General features: G+C 39.8%; 1 protein-coding gene across 2 annotated transcripts in view; it reads right to left on the reverse strand.

Annotated features, from left to right (window-relative positions):
• Window positions 1-4,228: 4,228 nt before the first annotated feature.
• rab3gap1 (RAB3 GTPase activating protein subunit 1) overlaps window positions 4,229-22,857 on the reverse strand; it is a 57,881-nt gene continuing 39,252 nt past the window's right edge. The window contains exons 19-25 of one of the 2 annotated variants that reach the window (XM_079881878.1): window positions 21,055-21,282; window positions 16,930-17,026; window positions 16,745-16,848; window positions 15,187-15,302; window positions 11,734-11,836; window positions 8,128-8,148; window positions 4,229-5,183 (exon numbers count right to left, since the gene is read on the reverse strand). In XM_079881878.1, coding sequence (XP_079738004.1) covers window positions 4,953-5,183; window positions 8,128-8,148; window positions 11,734-11,836; window positions 15,187-15,302; window positions 16,745-16,848; window positions 16,930-17,026; window positions 21,055-21,282 — 900 coding nt within the window. In that variant the 3' untranslated portion in view covers window positions 4,229-4,952. The remainder of the gene's footprint in view (window positions 5,184-8,127; window positions 8,149-11,733; window positions 11,837-15,186; window positions 15,303-16,744; window positions 16,849-16,929; window positions 17,027-21,054; window positions 21,283-22,857) is intronic. The other variant, XM_079881879.1, reaches the window with a different exon arrangement.

Here is a 22,857-nt window from a genome sequence, read left to right on the forward strand (position 1 = left end):
TAAACTGAACAGGGATACAGAAGTATAAATCAGTGACAGGCAATACTTCTGTCTGAAATCACATACTAGGAACTACATTTGAAATTGCTATGCAAGTGTTAAAAAAGTACAATCTATATAATATAAATGTGGGTAGTATGAATGAAATTCAGACGTACTACATCCGCCATGTTGTTACAGTCACATGATATGACCTACCAGCTGCGTTGCTTTACTGCCATTTGAATATGTAATAACTAATTTGAATAAGCAATAACTAATTTGAATAAGTAATTACTTTAGACAGCTAAAAAGTATGTTCTATATAGTATGAATGTGTGTAGTATGAATGTAATATGGACGTAGGCTACTACATTTGCCATGATGTCATTATCATGTGACCTACCAGCATCAGTTGTGTCGCTTTACTGCCATTCACAAATCCTCTCCCGTGGCCTCATGGAATAGTAAAGTGTCCATCACATGCACACTTCAGAATCTCACTGGGAGAAGTAGGTCAACCGAGGACTTTTTGCCTACTCTTTGTGAATTCGGACATACTTCTTTTGTCAAACTGTAAAGTAGGGAAGTGTGTGATTTTGGATGCAGCCAATTTATTTGGCCATATTACTCTTTTGGCGTACTGTTTTTCGCATACTATATAGTAGGGAAGTATTCGATTTCAGATATAACTCTTAATTGCGTGTTATAAAGTCAGAATTGCGAGATATAAACATTAGATTTAGAAAAAAAGTCAGAATTGCGAGCAAGAACTGACTTTATAACACGCAATTGCGACTCTATATCACGACTCTATATTCTGACTTTATACCAAACAGCAGTGACTTTAGGCTATATCATGCATTTCTGTTTTTATAACTCGCAATTGCGACTTTCTGATTAAATTCAGATAAAAAGTCACAATTACCTTTTGTATGGGTGTTAAGGGTTGGAGATGAACTGTGCAGGACTGGGGATTGGGCACCCCTGATGTACACGGATAAATTATTGATAATAAACACTATAGTACATTTTTATATAACTTGGGTTTAAGAACAAAGAAGTGTGTTAGACATCAACTGTAGTAAGTAACCCGTCCCGAGTAACAGACTCAATCACCGCATCCAGCTCGTAATCCGCGTTATCCGGGCCGCATCTGTCTTCTCCAACCGAGAAGTGCCAGCGTGATTTATGACAACAAGCCCGTGCGCCTCGGAGGGGGTTTAACGGGAGGAAAAAGAGGGAGACGACACTGAGCGGGAATACAGTTTAAAAGTAGAGCAAAAACTTTGTGAAAAATGGGTTTGCACATTTTTTTTTTCCTCTGCTCTAAAGTTATTGTAACATCTCATCCGTGTTTGGCTAGGAGGAGAGAAGAGCTTTCAAACTGGAACAAAGGCAGAAGTTCTGAACCTCCTTTTGTTGTTGCCGTCGCCGCCTCCATTTTACGCACCGCATCAACTTTTGTGTTTTTCGCGCGTTTGATTTTGGACAAGGTTTGGTTGGCCCTCGAAAAGGGAATTCAAAATAACAAGGCCTCCATCCTCCACACACAGACATGTGTGTGAAAATCTGCCCGTCGTCCCGAAGAGACCGGCGGGGGTGTGCGTGCGCTCCGACGCCCACACGCTCCTCCTCGACGCGCTCTCCTCGACGCGTGTGCGTTGCCAAACACCAAACGGGAAAAAAAAAGAGGGGAGCCGGTTGGAAACGGGGGAAGTGCTGAACGTCGCCATGGCAACAAGAACCATGATAAGCGGAGCTCCGGGTGTTAAAGCGTTTCACAGCCATATCTCTGTTTATGGAAACGCTACGGGACCAGCCAGCAGACACCGATCATCAAGCTGTGAAGCGCTTCTCCCACGGCACCGATCGCACGGTGCCAAAGCCAGCGAGATCTCAAGCTGTCTCCCGCTCGCAACCGCAGAGTAGCCTAAAACTGAGCGCAATCGGCGCAAGATAAAGTGCTGAAAATAAAGTTTTCCTGCTGATCACAACAGAAGGGCGTGAGATCAACAACACCGTGCGTTAATATGACAAATAAATGACAGCTTTAATGCAGAGTCGCATTGGATAAATGCATAAAGGCCCGTGCGCAACAAGGATGATAACTATAAGGGCCCATTCATAGTAGCCCATCTATGTGTTCGACCGTAGGAGTATAATAGATAAAACATAAAAATATTCCAGGCTACAACACATTAAAAGCATAAATGCATGGTATAAATATGAGGTCAAAGCAAACAGGTTTCCAGAAACAGTAACAACTTTTACGCTTAAAGGATAAGTTCACTCCAAAAAAAAAAAAAAAAAAAAAAATTCACTCACCCTTAAGCCATAGTAGGTGTGTATGACTTTCTTTAAGTCAAACACAATGGAGAATTTCTTTATGCCTTAAAATAGCTTGAATATAACTTGACACCCTTGCCTCATTTAGTATACGCAATTCTATGAATATGCAAATGAGCCCCGCCTCCACTCACTCACTCAGCGATCCACTCGTTGACGATCACAGGTTGATCTGATTGGTTACAAGGTCGTTTGTGACGTCAGAAACACCAGCGATTTCAAAGCATGTGTTTTTGAGACTGTCTTTGGTTCACTGCAGTTTTAAGGAGGAAATACTCAGCAATGGTGTCGACTTATGAATTTACACATGGTTTGTCTTAAAGCATATTAAAAACACCATATAGACACATAAACAACATTAAACGCTGGATTTCACCACAGGGCGACTTTAAATCATATCCTAATATATTAAATCCTCCCCAAGAAAATGTGGATTTCTCTGATCTACATATGTGCATTTCAAGACATTTGAAGCCCAACATTTTTGAATAACAATAGCTTTAAAACCATGTCAGTGGGCAGTAGATTACTTATCAATACCTGCTCTCTCTTGTCTTCATCTGTCAGTGTAGAAAGCAAACACAGGGTCAACTGATATTCATGTTTTATAAATCATTTTCTTAGACACGTTAATTTACTGAAGGCTACTAGAAAAGCTAGGTAACAAAGTTTATTAAATTCAATTTAGCCATTTTCACAAGGGTGTTGCTCAAAGGATTTGACGTGTGAATCCATAACAAGTCTTGTAAAGCTTTACTTTTTTCTTTTAAGAGAAATCAAACTCAAAAACTATTATACACTTATTCCTGGTCCAAAAACATAAATTCTAGCCTTTTCCACAGTCAAACGTCTGTCTAGCACCAACCCTTCCTTCTACCTTACTACTGTTCTTCAAAATTATTACGTAGACGTAACGCGTATAACACTAGTAAAAATCACGTGATACAATACAGATAACACAAGATATACATTTATCAAAATCACTCTTAATCTAAGGAACATATTACAAAATTATTAATGTATTTATGGCACTGACTGTCAAAACATTCACACGTATTCGTGAAAATGATTAAAAATGGCGTATTCTGCTGCCAGGCCAGTAGATGGCGATGTCACTTTGACTGAACACGCATGCGCATGACGTCACCGTTTTCACAAATTCACGTTTTTTTAGTTAACTATCGTTTTCAAAAACTTGCTCTTTTGAAACCCGTTTTTTCCAAAGTTTGTGTTTTCAGGCCCTTAAAATGCTGTTGTCGAGTAAATGAACGGCCAAAACACAGAAAGTTTTGAGTTGAAAACGGTGTTGTGTAAACCCCCCCCCCTGCCCCCCCCCCCCCCCCCCCCCCAGCTGATGAACGAGAGCCAATCAGAATCCATCCTGTTTTAAAGAGCTCAAGCATTTAAAGCGACAGACAGCGTGCTTATAATAAACCTAACGACATCATCCAGCAAACGCTGATATAATTATTGTTACCTTTCTTGCTTTGAATTAAAAATCGGGTGTTTTTTCGCACAGAGGAACGATATCGTTGGAATCACTTTCAGAACGTTTTTTTTCCCCCAGATAATGAACAATAAAAACATTGACAGCCAATCAGAATCCATCCTTAATAATCAAAGTAGGTGTGGACGCTGATATAGTTGTCATTATATTGTTATTGTTATCAATCTCTGTGTGAAAGTTTCTGGGGTCGTAAGACGTCATAGAGAGTTATTCATCAGCTGAAACAGAATCGCGATGCACTCGTCTGATCCGGAGCAGAAGTTCCCCAAACTAACGTCCCGTATTAACGATCTAACGTCAGCGTTCATTTAAAGCCCTTAATGCAATTAAAGCACCGCGAGCGGCACAAAGCGCTAATGAGGCAATGATCATGAAACGAGAACAACGACAATAACAAGTTTGGCTGGAAAGCCTAATTATGTTCAGACATTTTATTATTTTCATCAAGTCAAATGTGCGACTGAATTAGGACAGTCTTACAATGCAGATGATCATATTGGTTTGACATTTAGATCTGGTCAAATGCATGAGATAGATAATATCACAGACTGACAATACATCATCAGACAGACGTCTACATTAATGTCATTAGCAGAAAGCGACTGACGGTCTGGCGAAGGAAAAAGCAGAAGCACAAGAGCGAATCGATACATAAACGTCTGAACGCACTCGACGTGATCTCACCTCTGATCCGAGACAGAAACCGGTACAATGATGCTAAATGCTACATGATCTCAGCTTTTTTTAATTTACTACTACTAGTCAGTGAGTAATGTGTGTGTGTGTGTGTGTGTGTGTGTTCTGATGATGTTTCCTAAGGCGAAGCATTGAGTAGTCAATCTAAAGCTTTTCTCATCAAACACACAGTAGGGGAACTGATATTATTAGCATGTGTGAAAACCCACCAGATATAAAACCATTTTAACATCCAAGCGAAGGTGATGAGACCCTCAGAAGAGCAGTTGCCTTGAGGGCCAATCCAGAAACAGCCGTTTCCCGTGATTACATGTGCAATGTTTCAACTCTGTAAGAACAGCAGGAGACACCATTACCATTCGCTGATATCTCTAAAGCCGTGTCCCATTTAACCAGCCCGTCCCGCACACGACGGATGCGCTCAGAAGAACGAGGTGTCGGATGAAAAGGCCCCGGCGAGCCTGAACTCGTCCCGCATGAGCACGCAGAAGAGGCGCTGGGGCAGGGCTTTGGAGAACGGCGCGGGTCGAGGGACGCAGGTCCGAAGGAGAATCTCCCGTCCAGCGGCGGGCGGAAAATCCGGAACCGCTTTCCTGTCATCCGTTCCTCCCAAACGTCCCGTTTCTTCCTCCATCGGAGCCAACAGGGCGGCCTGAACACATCAGCGCACAAAACACATCAGGCTTTTTCATAAAGGATTTTTTTTTCTGAAAACAGATCTGCTTTATACCTGAATCGAATTTGTTTTATAATTGTAAGAAATACATATTTTCTTGAACTTTGTCTCTTCTGTTTGTCCTGTGCCGCATGACCAGATGATCGTTGTTGTGACTAATTGATTGTCACCTGTTTTTAAAATCTAAGCCATGAAAAAATAAAGGCTTTTTATGAATGAGGCATTTATAACTTTATTTTTTTCTAAAACTAATTGTTCAAGTGTCTTGGATTGTTGGATTGAGTGGAATCATCCCTACACCCAGAGAGCACCGAGATACTGAAGTTACACCCCGTGCAGCACTTTTTGCATTCCTTGTATTTATTGTTTTATAATTGATTTGATTGTGCAAGATCGACACTGTTATTGAAATGAACTGAATCAACATTGAGGGCCCTATTTTAACGATCTAAGCGTAAAGTGCATTTATGGCGTGTCCGAATCCACTTTTGCTAGTTTAACGGCGGGAAAAATGGTCGGTTCTCCCGGCGCATGGTCTAAAAGGGTTGTCTCTATTCTCTTAATGAGTAATGGGTGTGTTTTGTCCATATTCTATTAATGAGTAATGGGTGTGTATTGTCGATATACTCTTAATGAGTAATGGGTGTGTTTTGTCCATATTCTATTAATGAGTAATGGGTGTGTTTTGTCCATATTCTCTTAATGAGTAATGGGTGTGTATTGTCGATATACTCTTAATAAGTAATGGGTGTGTTTTGGGTGTAACGTGCAATAAACCAATCAGAGTCTCTTCTCCCATTCCCTTTAAAAGCCAGTTGCGCTCGCGTCATGGCGGATTCGCTATTTGCATGGCGGAATTTGCAAACGGAAAAACTTAACGATTCTCTAGCGAGCAAACGGATCTGCTCGTGCGCTTGGTTAAAGCGAGACCATCTACAGGACAAAGTGTTGTGGACCCAAATAGCAATGCTCCAGCAATGCGCCTGAACACACTCCTCGTTTTCAGACCAGCAGCCCATGGGCGCACAAATGCATTTGCTATTTAAACGTGGCGCAGGACGTGAAAATGAAAACTGCGTCACGCTGAAACTAGCAAAACACACTTACGTCGCGCTGGTACTGCATTGCACCGGGTGTATGATAGGGCCCTAAATCTTCTGTGTGAACGAAACCGAACTAGTTGTTAATTACGTAATTAAATGCGTGTGCAGTGCAAGAAAGTCACAGGGAAAGAGTCTTGACTCATTCGTGTTGCAAGATCTTGCTAGAAAAAATAAGAACGACCTCACAGTAAACTAAGATAAATTCAAAAGCTTTATATTTAAAACAAGTCCAAAATATCGCACGTTCCTATTTTATTTACTCCATAAACTGGATCGCTTTACGAGACAAGATCACGCAACAAGCTCAGAAGCGCTTATAATAAGTAGACATGCACTTCCTCTGAGAAGCAGAAACAAAACACAAATTGCAGAACATGACTAGCCGGTTTCAGACAAGACTAAAGCTAGCCCCAGACTAAAATGCTTTTTTTTTTAAACTGAAAGCAACTTGCACTGACAGATCTTAAAATACATCAGTGCCATAGTTTTGTCTCAAGATTTACGCCAGTAATGTTTACATGAATGTCCTAATTGAACGAAGGCCTAATCCTGGTTTAATCAAAGCCTTGTCTGTGAAACCAGGCCAACGAGTCTTTGGTCGCTGTATTATTAACCAATATTACCAAACAAACAAGATGCCAGAAGGTTGATGTGGTTCCCACTCTGTCAATCAACAAGGGGATTCACTCTCAAATTTTATTTCGGTGTCACTCCTAAATCTTTAGTGTGGACGTGGCTAATCTGAACTGCATAAAGTGCTGTATGCATAAAGCTAACATGTTTTTATAATAAGCTAAGCTTACAACATTACATAAACCTATTTGTCTTTTACCAGAGAGTCAAGGAGCAACAAAGCAAAGACGCTTCTCAACAAATGCTCTCGGTGAGACTTAAATGAGCGTTTTGAGACTGCAGGAGTGAAGCAAATTGACACAATCTATTTTTTTTCCCTCCGTACAGGAACAAATTTCACTAATTGCAAAGCTGATTGCAAATTAGCAAATGTCTGTTCACATCTCAGAGACTGAACGTGGCGAAAGAACGCTGAGAAAATGCACATTCTGGATTCAGAACGACCTATGATGTGACGTGACGTCCATCTGCACAGAAAATCACATGATGACAGTAACACAATTTATTACAGGGATGTTTTTTGTTTAATCACACAACGAGGCATGAGCTAAAGCACGTGCACTGAAATGACTGCTCTACACACGAAGAACATCACTAACTATCTCTATAGCACTGAGACGCGTCTATAAACAAACCTCCACGTCCATCAGGAAGCCCTGAATGCGCACAGAATGTGAACGAATCAAAGAGAGGATAAAAAAAAAATCCAAAAGCAGCGATTAGTGACAGACGTTCAGATTCTACAGACTGTGTTCCTCATTGACATCAACATCTGTCTGAAACACTGCAATAAAATGTTTTTCTTGTTTAGTATTTCTGTCCTGTTTTCCAGTACAAATATCTAAACATTTACTTGTGAAGCGAAATGACTGAAGATATTAAGTCTTGATATCTGAAATCTGTCCAGATAAAGTGAGATTATGCCTAAAACAAGAATGCAAATGGGGTCAGAAAAATAATCTTGTTTATTTTAAAAATTTAGATCATTTTTTGGACCCCAATGGCAGATATTTTTTCTTGTTTTCATCAAAACCTCATTTTGCTTTTTCAGTAAATGTATCTTGATTTGAGAATGTTTGCCCTGGAAAACAAGACAAAAATACTGAGGAAGAACATTATTGGTTTTTTTTGTTGTTGCAGTGAATGGTGGGGAATCATATAGTGTCAGATGTTGCTGATTTTACCTCGTCACTGGAGTCGGCCAACTTGACAAGAGTGACAGACAAGCGGTGTTAGGAGAGAACAAACAAACAAACAAAAAAGATGAAGAAAAAGAACAACACAAAATACAAGGCCAAATAAGAGCACTTTTAAAAGTTCAGTCCATGCTGTAACGTGCAACGGTGAATCTCACCAAACCACTCAACACGTGCAGGTCGTATTTCAAGCAAAAAATCAAAAGGAGAAAATTGAATATGCATTAAAAAAAAGTCAATTTTTAAAACCATTACGATTATTGGTAGCAATATTTTAATGACAATTAAGCACAATTAAATGTCCAAATTATACATTATCACAGTGACTGCTGTTGTTCTGCCTTTAATTGACAAATGATTGTATTACAGTAATGAGAATCATCATTAAGAATAATGCGAGAGTGGGGGAATGTGGTTAGTTGTCATGACAATAAATGCTACAAAAAAACGTAATGGTTCTATACGCTTGATTATCTTTAAGCGAAATACAATGTCTTTTCTTTTGATTTTGGGTTGAAATCCGACGACAAGATTCATCCCTGAAGAGGAAAGAGTACAAAATGGTCTAAACATGAGTATAAACATCAATATAACGTTCCTTCAGAATGTTATTCCTATAAAAAGAAATCAAATATTAATAAAGAATCTGATTGGTCGTTGGTGCAGTAATGCTTTGGATGAGTCCGGGTCACGGCACCACATTCTCTGTTCATTGGTGACACACTGGAAACATCCAAAACATGATAAATCAGAGCAATCAGTGCATGCACATATCCATAAACACATGCAACAAAGTCTCTCCTCCTCTGTGAGGTCCGTCTCTCTTTCTCTCTCTCTCTCATTTCTCTTTCTTCCAGGAAATCTCACCTCATTTGAATCCCTGATTTCACATGATTTACATGGGGATGCTTGGGATAATTATTGCCTTTCTATTTGCAGCCTGGCAACACACAGGCTATAATTTAGTCCTCACACACACACACACACTGCAGACAGAGAAGGGGGGGGGGGGGTCTAACTGAGCGAGAGTTTAAGGCAAACAAACTCAATTTCAAACATTTCTCACTTAAAAGAAAACTTGTGAGCACAGACGTCTGAAGCTCACCTTCGAGAACCACACCGGCTGACATTTCAACGCTCATATCGCATTTTCGGCCTGTTTAACTTTAAGTAGCTGAGAATTACAATTTACACTGGGACCATTAGGCACAACTGCATCCTGGGAATGACGATGACACAAATGGAAGTGACTAATATTAAGAAATAACGGGGGGGGAAATGAATGTTCCTCTCTGAGGTTTCAGGTGAATCTCATGGAAACGCCTCAAAATTGAAAGAAAAATGAACGCATTATATTTTGCATTATATTTTTTTTTTCAAAAAATGCTGTTTTAATTGATTTACAGGTCAGATTTTACAGTGAAATCGGTAACACTTTACAATAAGGTTAACATTAGTAAATGTATTAACTAACATGAACTAACAATGAGCAATACATTTGTTACTTATTAGTCTTTATTAATGTTAGTTAATAAAAATACAGCTGTTAATTGTTTGTTCATGTTAGTTCACAGTGCATTAAATCATTTTAACAAATACAACCTTTGATTTTAATAACGTAATAGTAAATGTTGAAAATTAATATTAACTAAGATTAATAAATGCTGTTGTTCATTCTTAGCTCATGTTTACTAAGGTAGTTAACTAATGTTAACTAATGAACCTTATTGTAAAGTGTTACCGTGAAATCAATTGAAATCAACCACTTTCACGGCATAAATCTCTTTGTGAGATTGACCAGCTAACAGTTAGCACACTGATGAGTGACCGATGCTAGTGGCACTAACTAAACCACTACTAACATAAACACAAGACTAATGCGAGGACAGACTTTAGAGTCGTTCATCAAACACGCTGTTTAACCGGCACTCTCTATAATAATCTTTTTTTAAACAAATCACTCGCCCGGCGTGTTTAATTACCTCTGTGTCACATTAAAGCTCTAAATGAAACTAAGACATCTGCTGCGTTTCATTAATTTAGCTAATTATGACAAACAGAAAAACAGCTAGAGCAGATTTTTAAATGTATTTTTTAAACCCTTGGCTCTTCTTGCTGTTAAAGTCGCTTTGAGACCTTATGATGTGAACGAGTCCGGCGCCGTCTCACAGATATGAAGCACTCGTACAATTATTAAAGGGATGGTTCGGAGTAAAATCAACCTAGGGTCCTTTGCACCATGACCTCGAGCCAAACCCCCCCCAGAAGCCTTTATTCCCTTGGTCAAACATTATTAAAGTTAGAGCTTATTTAGAGAGATCAGCCGGATGGCTTAGTGCAGGCGCTAATGGATCCAAGGCTGTATCTGGTAAATTACCGCACTAATAATGCCCAGAATGGCACCAAACTTCTACAGTCGTACAAACAGGTTCTGTACTCATAAAACGAGGCATTGGAAAGTTTGTAAGTACATCAGGAGTTTATTTAAATAACACTTGCCTGACGGCTAATGCTACCGCTAACCCGGACGTCGACGTCACTTCAGTGATTTGGGAAAAGCCTGTTAAAGTCCTGCAGAAAGCGATCATAAGGATGTAGTGTAACGACGCCCAGTTCCAGGAATGCACTAATATTTTGTTGGTAGTGCCAGTTTATAACAATTATTAGTTAACAGTAAGTTGTCAACACTTATTTATTTCTATGGAGTGTTAAATTCACTAGCATTTCCCTTACACTTGTGAGTTTTGTAAAGGACTTTTACGTGCTTTTCCCAAATCACTGAAGTGACGTCGACGTCCGGGTTAGCGGTAGCATTAGCCGTCAGGCAAGTGTTATTTAAATAAACTCCTGATGTACTTACAAACTTTTCAAAGCCTCGTTTTATGAGTACAGAACCTATTTGTACGACTGTAGAAGTTTGGTGCCATTCTGGGCATTATTAGTGCGGTCATTTACCAGATTCAGCCTTGGATCCATTAGCGCCTGCACTAAGCCATCCGGCTGATATCTCTAAATAAGCTCTAACTTTAATAATGTTCAACCAAGGGAATAAAGGCTTCTGGGGGGGGTTTGGCTCGAGGTCATGGTGCAAAGGACCCTAGGTTGATTTTACTCCGACAGCCGACGTCTCGGTAACACTTTACTATAAGGTTACATTTGTTACAACTACATTAATTAACATAAACTAATAATGAAAAAAGCATTTATTAATCTTAATGTTAATTTCAACATTCAAGTTGTGTCTGTTTATTTAATTTAATGACCTAAGATTTTTATAAACTAACATTAAAAAACACTAACAAATTTATTGTTAATGTTAGTTAATGCATTAACTAATGGGACCTTATTGAAAAGTGTTACTAACATTAGTAACCTCAAGAACAGAATTATACATTCACATTTAAAGCATTTGGCAGATGCTTTATCAAAAGCAAGCACGGATGCACATTGCACATTATTAGATTAGAGCTGATATCCAGTATTTTCTGACTCATTTCGGTCGATTTTGGCCCAATGTTTCTGAGAAGAGAGAATCCAGTCCATGATTATGATAAAACATAAAACCCTTGATCGGGCGTGTGTGTGTGTGTTTACCCGCTGAGAACTGACGAAGAGCTTATGTATGATGCTTCCAGCAGGACCTCGACCTGCACCGACCACACACACCTCAGGCTCCTCCAGCAAACAGCTCACAAACCTGAGAGACAGACAGGAATAATGGTATAATGTGAGACAGTGACTGTACAGTACAGGTAGAGGATGCCAGAGTGTTTAGATGATGGAAGGAAGAGGAATATTTATCATGTTCATAGTCGCCTGAGAAATGCTGCCATAATACAGAGAAGAACAACTACGCCTGTGTCTGTGTGTGTGTGTGTGTGTGTGTGAATTCAGCCTGTTCAACACAATCACACACACACACACCTGCACTGAACTGTCTTTGTTCCTGCGGGCAGCTCCGGGTCTCATCTTAATGAGGCCGATGTGTCTGTCTTGGACCGGCCTGCTGTGGCCCCGAGCGGCCCCTGGGAACTAACGAGTGCCAGGAGACTCAGCTGACATGCCCCTGTCAGATTGACAGCACAAGCTCCGCCCCTCCTGCGCAACACGACTCCGCCCCCTTTGAATAATACGGCTCCGCCCGCTTCAGCATGACATTACTCTGCACCTTCTGCTCAACAAGATTCAACTCTAGTGCTCGATATAGCTCCGCCCACCTCAATATAGCTCCACCAATCTTGCTCAACAAGACTCTTCCCTTCTGCTTGATATAGCTCCACCTTTCACATTTGACACGGCTCCGCCCCTCCTGCTCAACATGACTCCACCCTCCTGCTCTATATAGCTCTGCCCCCCCAATCAACAAGACTCCACCTCCTGCTCGATATAGCTCCTCCCACCTCAATATAGCTCCACCAATCTTGCTCAACATGACTCTACCCTTCTGCTTGATATAGCTCCGCCTTTCACATTTGACACGGCTCCGCCCCTCCTGCTCTCTATAGCTCCGCCCCCTCAATACAGCTCCACCCAACTTGCTCAACAATTACTCCACCCTTCTGCTTGGTATAGCTCCGCCTCTCACATTTGACACAATGTCAATGTCAATGTCACTTTTATTTGTATAGCACCATTCAAACAACACATGTTGACCAATGTGCTTTACACCATCTCAATAAAACAATACAACAATATTTAAACAAGCTGATTAAAAAAAAGAAATATATATATATAGTAATAATCATTATCATCAAATAGATGAATAGGCCATTTCAAACAAGTGTGTCTTAAGTTGTACTTTAAAAACATGTACAGAATCAGCGTCCCTAACATGTGATGGTAAGCTATTCCAAAGTTTTGGAGCAACTACCCCAAAGGCACGATCCCCTTTCTGGCTTAACTTGGTCCTCGGAACTTTTAACAAGTTTTGAGTTGATGATCTCAAGGTTCTACCTGTCTTGTACCCTATTAACAAATCTGATAAATAAGTCGGTGCAAGGCCGTGAAGAGATTTATACACTAATAAAAAGGAGTTTAAAAAGGAGTTTAAAATCAATTCTGTATTGTACAGGGAGCCAATGTAATTGTACAGGGAGCCAATGTAAACGGACCAAGGACGGAGTGATGTGTTCACGTTTTTTAGTGTTAGTTAATAATCTCGCTGCAGCATTTTGTACCTTTTGCAGCCGCTGAATAGATGCTTGACTAATACCCTTATATAAAGAATTGCAATAGTCAAGTCTCGAGGATATAAGAGCATGTATTGCAATTTCAAGGCTCTTATGTGTCAAACATGATTTCATTTTAGCCAAATTTCTCAAGTGAAAAAAACTTGACTTGACCACATAATTTACCTGTGCATTCAATTTCAGTGCGCTATCAATATAAACACCCAAGTTTTTAACACGATCTTTCACATATAATGACAGTGATCCGAAATTTAACTCCGCTGCGCCTTTGGTTCCTCTAGGGCCAAACACTACAACTTCTGTCTTTTTTTCATTGAGGTATAAAAAATTACAAGACACGGCTCCGCCCCTCCTGCTCTCTATAGCTCCCTCAATACAGCTCCACCCAACTTGCTCAACATGACTCCACCGTCCTGGTAGATATGGCTCCGCCCCTCACACTCGATACAGTTCCACCCCTCTTGCTTGACACGGCTCCGCCCCTCCTGCTCGATATACCGCTCCCCTCAATATGGCTCCGCCCCTCTTGAGCAGCGTGACTCCTCCCTCCTTCTTTATCTGGCTCCGCCCTCCTGCTCGACACTTCTCATTCACTGTTACAAACCTGTATGACTTACTTTCTTCTACAAAACATAAAAGAAGATATTTGGAAGAATGTTGGAAACCAAACAACATTTCTCAAAATATCTTCTTATAGAAGATAGAAAGCCATACCGGTTTGGAGTAACACGAGTAAATGAGAGATTGTGACATGATCCTGAAAAGCAAACTTTTACTGTTTTTGGTGCAAGAAACCTTTACTAATATCAAGAGCAGAATTATAAATAATATAAATAAAATCAATAATAACTCAAGAGCAGAATTATACATTTATGTACACACTTTAAACTGTGAAAATTAGACTAATGAACAATGTTAAAAATACTGACTAAAGCCTCATATTTACAGTATATACCAGGGTTATTATTGTTATCTAAAACTAAAGCTAAAGCCATAAAAAAAAATTAATTGCTTGCAGGAGGGTGGAGTCATGTTGAATAAGGAGGCGGAGCTATATCAACCAGGAGGTTGGAGTCATGTTGAGTAAGGGGGCGGAGCTATATCAACCAGGAGGGTGGAGTCATGTCGAGTATGGGGGCGGAGCTATATCAACCAGGAGGGTGGAGTCATGTTGAGTAAGAGGGCAGAGCTATATCAACCAGGAGGGTGGAGTCATGTCGAGTATGGGGGCGGAGCTATCTCAACCAGGAGGGTGGAGTCATGTTGAGTAAGGGGGCGGAGCTATATCAACCAGGAGGGTGGAGTCATGTCGAGTATGGGGGCGAAGCTATATCAACCAGGAGGGTGGAGTCATGTTGAGTAAGAGGGCAGAGCTATATCAACCAGGAGGGTGGAGTCATGTCGAGTATGGGGGCGGAGCTATCTCAACCAGGAGGGTGGAGTCATGTTGAGTAAGGGGGCGGAGCTATATCAACCAGGAGGGTGGAGTCATGTCGAGTATGGGGGCGAAGCTATATCAACCAGGAGGGTGGAGTCATGTCGAGTATGAGGACAGAGCTATATCAACCAGGAGGGTGGAGTCATGTCAATTAAGGGGGCGGAGCTATATCAACCAGGAGGGTGGAGTCATAAACAGAGGCAGGTTTTTCTGAACAAAAATTAGAAACTGCTTTTACTCCATCAGTGTGTTTCCTTTTTTCACATCTGCAAAGCATATCGGCAGATATGGGGCTGATGCCGATAAATTATTTTTAAGCCATTTTTAGCCGGTTCCGATGACATGTTGATAATATTGTGCATCTGTACAAGTGACTTGCATTGTCTGAGCATCAGTATGGTGAAACAAAACAGACTTTACCTCTCCAGCTCGTCACCATCTTCCTCCCGCTCTCCTTTAGTGATGCCAAACTTGGCCTTGAGCGAGCGTGCGATTGCAACGACAGCCTCCACCGCGCTCATCTGATTAATAACCTCCTGACAACACAGAGCAGACACACACGTTCACAATGCGAGTGTAGAAGGGGCCTGATAGGCAAGGCAAGGCAAGTTTATTTATATAGCACATTTCATACACTATGGTAATTCCAATATGGTAACAATATGGTAACAATATGGTAATCATACACATGTTGTTTTTATGTGATGTTTGTTTTTATACTGCTGATTGTACAGCACTTTGGTCTGCAGGTGCAGTTGTAAAGTGTTTTATTAATAAAATAAAGTTAAAAGTAAAGTAATTCAAAGTGTTTTACACAGAAAGGAATTAATATAATCACAAAATAAAAGCAAGGAAAATTAAAACAGTTATAAAAGGAATTAAAAGAGATATAAAGATGTTACAGTTATAAAAGAGTAAAAAGATGATACATGGATAAACTTCTCATCTGGCAAAACACTGGTGTATCATATTTTTCACAACTCCCAGTTTTACTCTGAGATTTTCACATGGTGGTTACACTAGGTGCGTCCCAAATCGCGTACTTTTGCACTATTCTATGCCAAAAGTGCACTTTAAGTACCCGGATGACGCACTTATTTAACCGAAAAAACAAACTGAGTGAAAAAAACACTCAACTGTCGCAGCTTTAATAACGTAGCAGAGGCGGAGGGGCTATCGGACTCCGATGTTGAAAGACATATAATAAACTTATAAAGTTCATACACTACACGGTTAAGTACATAGTGCATAGTGTATAAGTGCATAGTGCATAAGTACATAGTGTATAAGTGCATAAGTGCATAGTGTATAGTGTATAAGTGCATAGTGCATAAGTGCATAGTGTATAGTGTATAAGTGCATAGTGTATAAGTGCATAGTGCATTAGTGCATAAGTGCATAGTGCATAAGAACATAGTGTATAAGAACATAGTGCATACGTGCACAGTGCATAAGTGCATAGTGCAATAAGAACATAGTGCATAAGTACATAGTGTATAAGTACATAATGCATAAGTGCATAGTGTATAAGTGCATAGTGTATAAGTGCATAGTGTATAAGTGCATAATGCATCAGAACATAGTGCATAAGAATAGTGTATTAGTGTATAAGTGCATAGTGCATAAGTGCATAGTGCATAAGTGCATAGTGTATAAGAGCATAGTGCATAAGAACATAGTGCATAAGTACATAATGCATAAGTGCATAGTGCATAAGTATATAATACATAAGTGCATAGTGTATAAGTGCATAGTGCATAGTGTATAAGTGCATAGTGTACAAGTACATAATGCATAAGTGCATAGTGAATAAGTACATAGTGCACAAGTACATAGTGCATAAGAACATAGTGCATAAGAATAGTGTATAAGTGCATAGTGCATAAGTACATAGTGCATAGTGTATAAGTGCAAAGTGTATTGTCATTTGTCATTTGCGACACAGCTACTGTGTCTGATAGTGTGGCGTGACCCTCACCTCCAGTTTCTTGAAGTCGGGACTGGGGTGACGCAGAAGTTTACTGGCATGAGACGTGAGATTCTGGAGCGCCTTACGCACGGACGGGATGTCTTCGGTCGACTCTGGAAGAACATTCACCTCATGTTTAGGGACATCAGAGACACTATAGAAACTGTGTGCAGCTGTAGTGGTTTCACACAAACCTTCCTCCTTGATTTTGAGAAGAGCAGCGTGTAGGACACAGGGCAGCAGATGCCTCGTCAGATCAGACGCTTTCTGCACCGAGAGGTAGTGCAGCACCTACACACACACACACACACACACACACACACACACACACACACACACACACACACACACACGTTTACATAAGACAGTCTTGTGTTTATGCCAATATTTTCTCATTCAGATAGCCAATTATAATGTCCAGTACCAATGATAATTAACACATACCATAAACTGCGTGTAGAGTTAAGGTTCTTGCACACTGAGTCAGAAATTTTCGCACATTAAAAAATAAATACGACCTCACATTGTGTCAATCACGTTTACACACTGCCTCCGAAACTTTCCAGTCTCATTTTTTCTGTAGCCACTCCGAAGTCCGAAGTCTTTTGCATTTTACGCCGGGTGAATCTCCAGTTGTCACTGGTGATTGTCGTTTGAACCTTTCTGGATCCGCCATCAAATTGATAAGTTTAATTATATGAAGTGCTGTGAGAAAAGGCTATAAATCTCCACCTCCAACATCCTCACACTCATAGCCTACTAGCCGAGACTCTTCTTTATGTGTACAGATGTGACGTAATGACGCAAAGACATGCTCGAATTTCCCTCTGAAATCCACCAGTACCACTGGAATTAAAAACATTATTACAAACTTACCGTTTTGATTCGAGCTAAGGCAAGCAGAGAGTGTTGAACACTGGCTGGCTATGTACTTGCTCAAACATTTATTTTGGATAATTTTTAACCCAAAAAAGGTTTAAGCAATTAATTTGTTAAATTATTTGAATGTAATGTTTCTCATTTTAAATGTAATTTAAAGCAATTTAATTGTTTTTTTTTTTTAATGACGCTTCTGATTGTACATTTAAATGTAAGCATTACTGATGCAGTTGGGAAGGTTTAGCCTTTATAGCCTCAGTGTGTGTGTGTGTGTGTGTGTGTGTTTTAGCGCTGCACCGCTGCCCTTGTGAGACGCTTGCCTTCAGGCCGTCCTACACACACCGCAGAAAACATGCACGACTGTCATTGGCCAGGACACGTTACTGGAGCAAAACACAGTAGAGGAAATTAAATCAGCAAATGAATTCAGTGTAAATCCTGCAGCTTCCCCACAAGGGCTCGACAGACGGTTGAAGGACAGAAAGAGACGCGACCTTCACGGATGCCAGCGTTCTCCTGAACTCCCTTTCAACTTTCCAAGCCGAGTCCCGTGACAACACCTTGCATTTCAACCCACTTGCACCACAACTGCCGTCTGATTGGCTGGTTTGAAGAATGCATGGGACACGCTGACGGGCGAGTGTGTTTTTATAGCTTTCAAGTCTCTTTTAAAAACCTGCCTGTTCTCTTTAGCATATTGATCCTTTTCTTCGGTTGGTTTTCTTAATTTATATCTGAGTTCTGATTTCTGTTTTGGTTCTCCTGTTTTATGGTAACTCTTAGCTATGTTGCTCTTATTTTTTGTTTTATTTGTTGATATGCATGTTATATCTTCTTGAGGGTGAAATAATGACAGAGAATGATTAGGTTTCTCGCAAAAAGCTTGAAATGAACGTGTCATATTAATCTAACACACACACACACACACACACACACAACAAAAGCAGATCAGGCTCATAATGTTCCTGGACCGAGACCAATTGAACCTGGACTCTTACGCGGAGATGATAACGCTTTTAAAAATAATTTAGCGCTTGCACCATGGAACCTGTTTCAAGGTCTGCGTTCTCGAGCCGCCAGACACTGTTGTTGTGCGAATGAGCGGTCGGAGTGCATTAAAGGAGTAGTTCACTTTCAAAAAATATTTTGCTGATAATTTACTCACCCCAATGTCATCCAAGATATCCATGTCTTTCTTTCTTCAGTCGAAAAGAAATTAAGGTCTTTGAGGAAAACATTCCAGGATTTTTCTCCATATAATGGACTTCAATGACAACCAACGGGTTGAAGGTTCAAATGTCCGTCTCAATGCGGCTTCAAAGTCTCGACACGATCCCAGTTGAGAAATAAGGGTCTTATCTAGCGAACCGATTGGTCATTCTAATATATATATACACACACACTTTTTAACCACAAATGCTCGTCGTGTACCATCTCTGAGATGCGCCACACTTTACATCATCACGTTGGAAAGGTCACGCGTCACGTCATCTATCTAAGTAATTTGTCTGTGTACTCCGGTTCAAAAAGGTAGGGAAGGGCGAAAAATTCCATCTAATTTTCTCCTCCAACTTCAAAATCGTCCGACATCTTTGTTTTAATTTATTATTAATTATTTTTTTTTCGTGACCTTTCCAACGTGATGACGTAATACGTGGCGCATCTCAGAGATGGTACAAGACGAGCATTTGTGGTTAAAAAGTATTTTTTTTTTTTTTAGAAAATGACCAATCGTTTCGCTAGATCCTTATTTCTCGACTGGGATCGTGTCGAGACTTTGAAGCTGCATTGAGACGGACATTTGAACCTTCTTTGAACATTTGAATAGTTGGTTGCCATTGAAGTCCATTCTGTGTAGAAAAATCCTGGAATGTTTTCATTTCTTTTCGACTGAAGAAAGAAAGACATGGATATCTTGAATGACATCGGGGTGAGTAAATTATCAGCAACATTTTTTTTTAAAGTGAACTAATCCTTTAAGGGTTTTCTGTTCGAACGGTGTCGTGTTAGTGGCCCCTAAATTAATAACTAATGATCTTTGCAATGGAAGTGAATCAATCAAAACTAACTTTATCTGGACAATAACTTTATTCTAGAGCTGCTGTAAAGCCAAAATAATCACTGCTACTGTAATTTCCTATTATCACTGTAAAGCTGCTTTGAAACAATCTATACCCTCTAATTCAAGGACTTAATATGGGGACAAATTTGTTGTGTCCAACAACAAACGTTGAGGTTCCATAATAGTAGTTTTGTGCGCGCGTGAACGTCATGGCACAGTACAACACAAAGTAACTCAAGCGTACAGCACTTAACGTAACGCGTAAATAAGTGTAACTAACGCAAATCAAGCAAGCTAGTATGCACAGGCCACGTAGTGTTGGCGAAATAACACATTAGCGGACCAGAGGGAATAATATGGAATTTTTTAATTCCATAAAAATAAATTCAAGCACTTTCAAGGACCTGTATATATACAGTGCTATGCATAAGTTTAGACACCCATGCTAAAGTTGACTAAAAAGAGGAATAAAAAATCATCTTTTGGAAATTGAACTTAATACCTTAATTTAAAAAATTAGGAAAAATCCAACCTTTAAGGACACCAATTTTCTTTGTGAATGAATAATGCATCGTAAATAAATAAATGTTCTTCCTTAAAATACAGGGTGCATAAGTTTGGACACCCCTATGTTAAATTCCCATAGAGGCAGGCAGATTTTTATTTTTAAAGGCCAGTTACTTCATGGATCCAGGATACTATGCATCCTGATAAAGTTCCCTTGGCCTTTGGAATTAAAATAGCCCCACATCATCACATAGCCTTCACCATACCTAGAGATTGGCATGGAGTACTTTCCATAAGATCATCTCTCAATGCAAATCAAACCAGCTATTAGGCTAACTGAAATAAAACCATGCCAATCTCTAGGTATGGTGAAGGCTATGTGATGATGTGGGGCTATTTTAATTCCAAAGGCCAAGGGAACTTTATCAGGATGCATAGTATCCTGGATCCATGAAGTAACTGGCCTTTAAAAATAAAAATCTGCCTGCCTCTATGGGAATTTAACATAGGGGTGTCCAAACTTATGCACCCTGTATTTTAAGGAAGAACATTTATTTATTTACGATACATTATTCATTCACAAAGAAAATTGGTGTCCTTAAAGGTTGGATTTTTCCTAATTTTTTAAATTAAGGCATTAAGTTCAGTTTCCAAAAGATGATTTTTTATTCCTCTTTTTAGTCAACTTTAGTATGGGTGTCTAAACTTATGCATAGCACTGTATATATATGTGTATTTGCAAAAACTTTCCAGGGCCTTGAATTGTTTTGTGTTTTTATTCACAACCTTTCAAGGATTTCAAGGACCCGTGGGAACCCTGTTAAAAGCGCTATATAAATGAAGGTGACTTGACTTGACTCGAGGTTCTGACCTTCTCAGCCTCTTTGGTGTCATCAAACAGCCTCTTCTGTCGCCGTGCCGGAGTGGCTTTGGCCGTTTCCCAGGCCTCAACCCACATGTTGCCCGGGATCTTCATGCGGGCGCTTAGGTCGCCCCGAATGACCGTCTGGCCCGTCTCATCGCTCACCTCCTCCTCCACGTAATCTCTCGGGGAATACCAGCGCACAAAATCCTCCAGGGAACAGCCTGGATTTGCTGCCTGTGGACACACACACACACACACACACACACACACACACACACACACACACACACACACAGCTTGAGTTTAATGTCACACCTGAATTTAAGAAATGTTTGGGTCACATTTAGGAACCAAATACTAGGCAATTGCAGAGGTGTTTTGTGTAGTTTAAACATATAGTCAAACCAACATTTATTCAGACACCTTCAACATTTCTCACATTATCACTATAGTTTAGAAAATGGTAATAAAATATGATTAACTCAGTTGATATTTGACTGGTTTTGTCCATCCTTCTGTTAGACTGTCTCACACATGAATTATGTTGAATATCTGTCAGCTGTTAAATTTAACTACACAATTAGATAATACCAGTTTAGCTCAACCAATCACCAAGCAATGCTTCATTTAGTTCAGTCTGTGTGTAAAAAGAGCATTAGCAATTAAAGAAAAAAACACTTCAGCAAAACATGGTCAGGACAAAGTGTCTGAATAATATTTGGTAACAACTTTGTATACATTAGTCCACTGTATGAAGAATTTTTGGGTATAATATGTCACAGTTTACTTTATTTTGTTATCCTCACTAGCATAAATGAACTATAGTGTCCTGCACACACTAGTAATTATATCTGGTGTCTGAATAATGTTTAGTATGACTGTATTTTTTCCTAAAACAAATGTTACAAAATTGTTTGTATCATCTATCAATAATGATACATACACATTCAAATACATAAATACATGTGCAGACAAAAAAGAGGCAGAAATGCTCTGAATAAAGCATGTAATTGACTGTGTTTTTATTAGTGCAGTCGTTCAGCACTGAGCTGCGACTACAGCGATTCATCACACGTTTCTATTGTGAATAAGCTGGAGACACATTCCAGCCACAAACTTTCTCAGGATGACCTTTCTGTCAGTCGCTGCGTGCTTTCATACTCGATAATTACTGAGACACACGAACCAGACATAATGATGCAGCAAGTTTCAGCGAGGCTTTGAGACTTGCAGACAGATACACGTTTAATCCCAAATGCATTTCATGTCAGACCTCGAACTGTGGAAGAAAACGACAGGAGTTTTAACTAAAGCTCAGTCGATGGAGGCGTCGTGTTTTGCTTATGTTTGGACAGGCTGCGTCACAGAGCAGCTCTTGCAGTGTTGCCATGTCCACTTGTTATAAGCGTTTTTGGGCTTGTTGTTTAAAGGCCCATTGAAGTGCTTTGAAACACACAGCATTATTCAATTTGCTGATGTAATTTCCACTGAAACAGGAAGACAGAGCAGAACATATGTGACACCCTGGACCACAAAACCAGTCACATGGGTCAATTTTTTTAAATTGAGATGTATACATCATCTGAAAGCTGAATAAATAAGCTTTCCATTGATGTGTGGTTTGTTATGATAGGACAATATTTGGTCGAGATACAACTATTGTAAATCTGGAATCTGAGGGTGCAAAAAAATCGAAACATTGAGAAAATCTCCTTTAAAGTTGTTCATTTATGTTGGCGATTGTGCTGCATTCACTCACAAAAATAAATGTTTTATATATTTACGGTAGGAAATTGACTAAATATCTTC

Source organism: Squalius cephalus (genome assembly GCF_949319135.1).
Source record: "Squalius cephalus genome assembly, chromosome: 9".
Lineage (NCBI taxonomy): Eukaryota > Metazoa > Chordata > Actinopteri > Cypriniformes > Leuciscidae > Squalius > Squalius cephalus.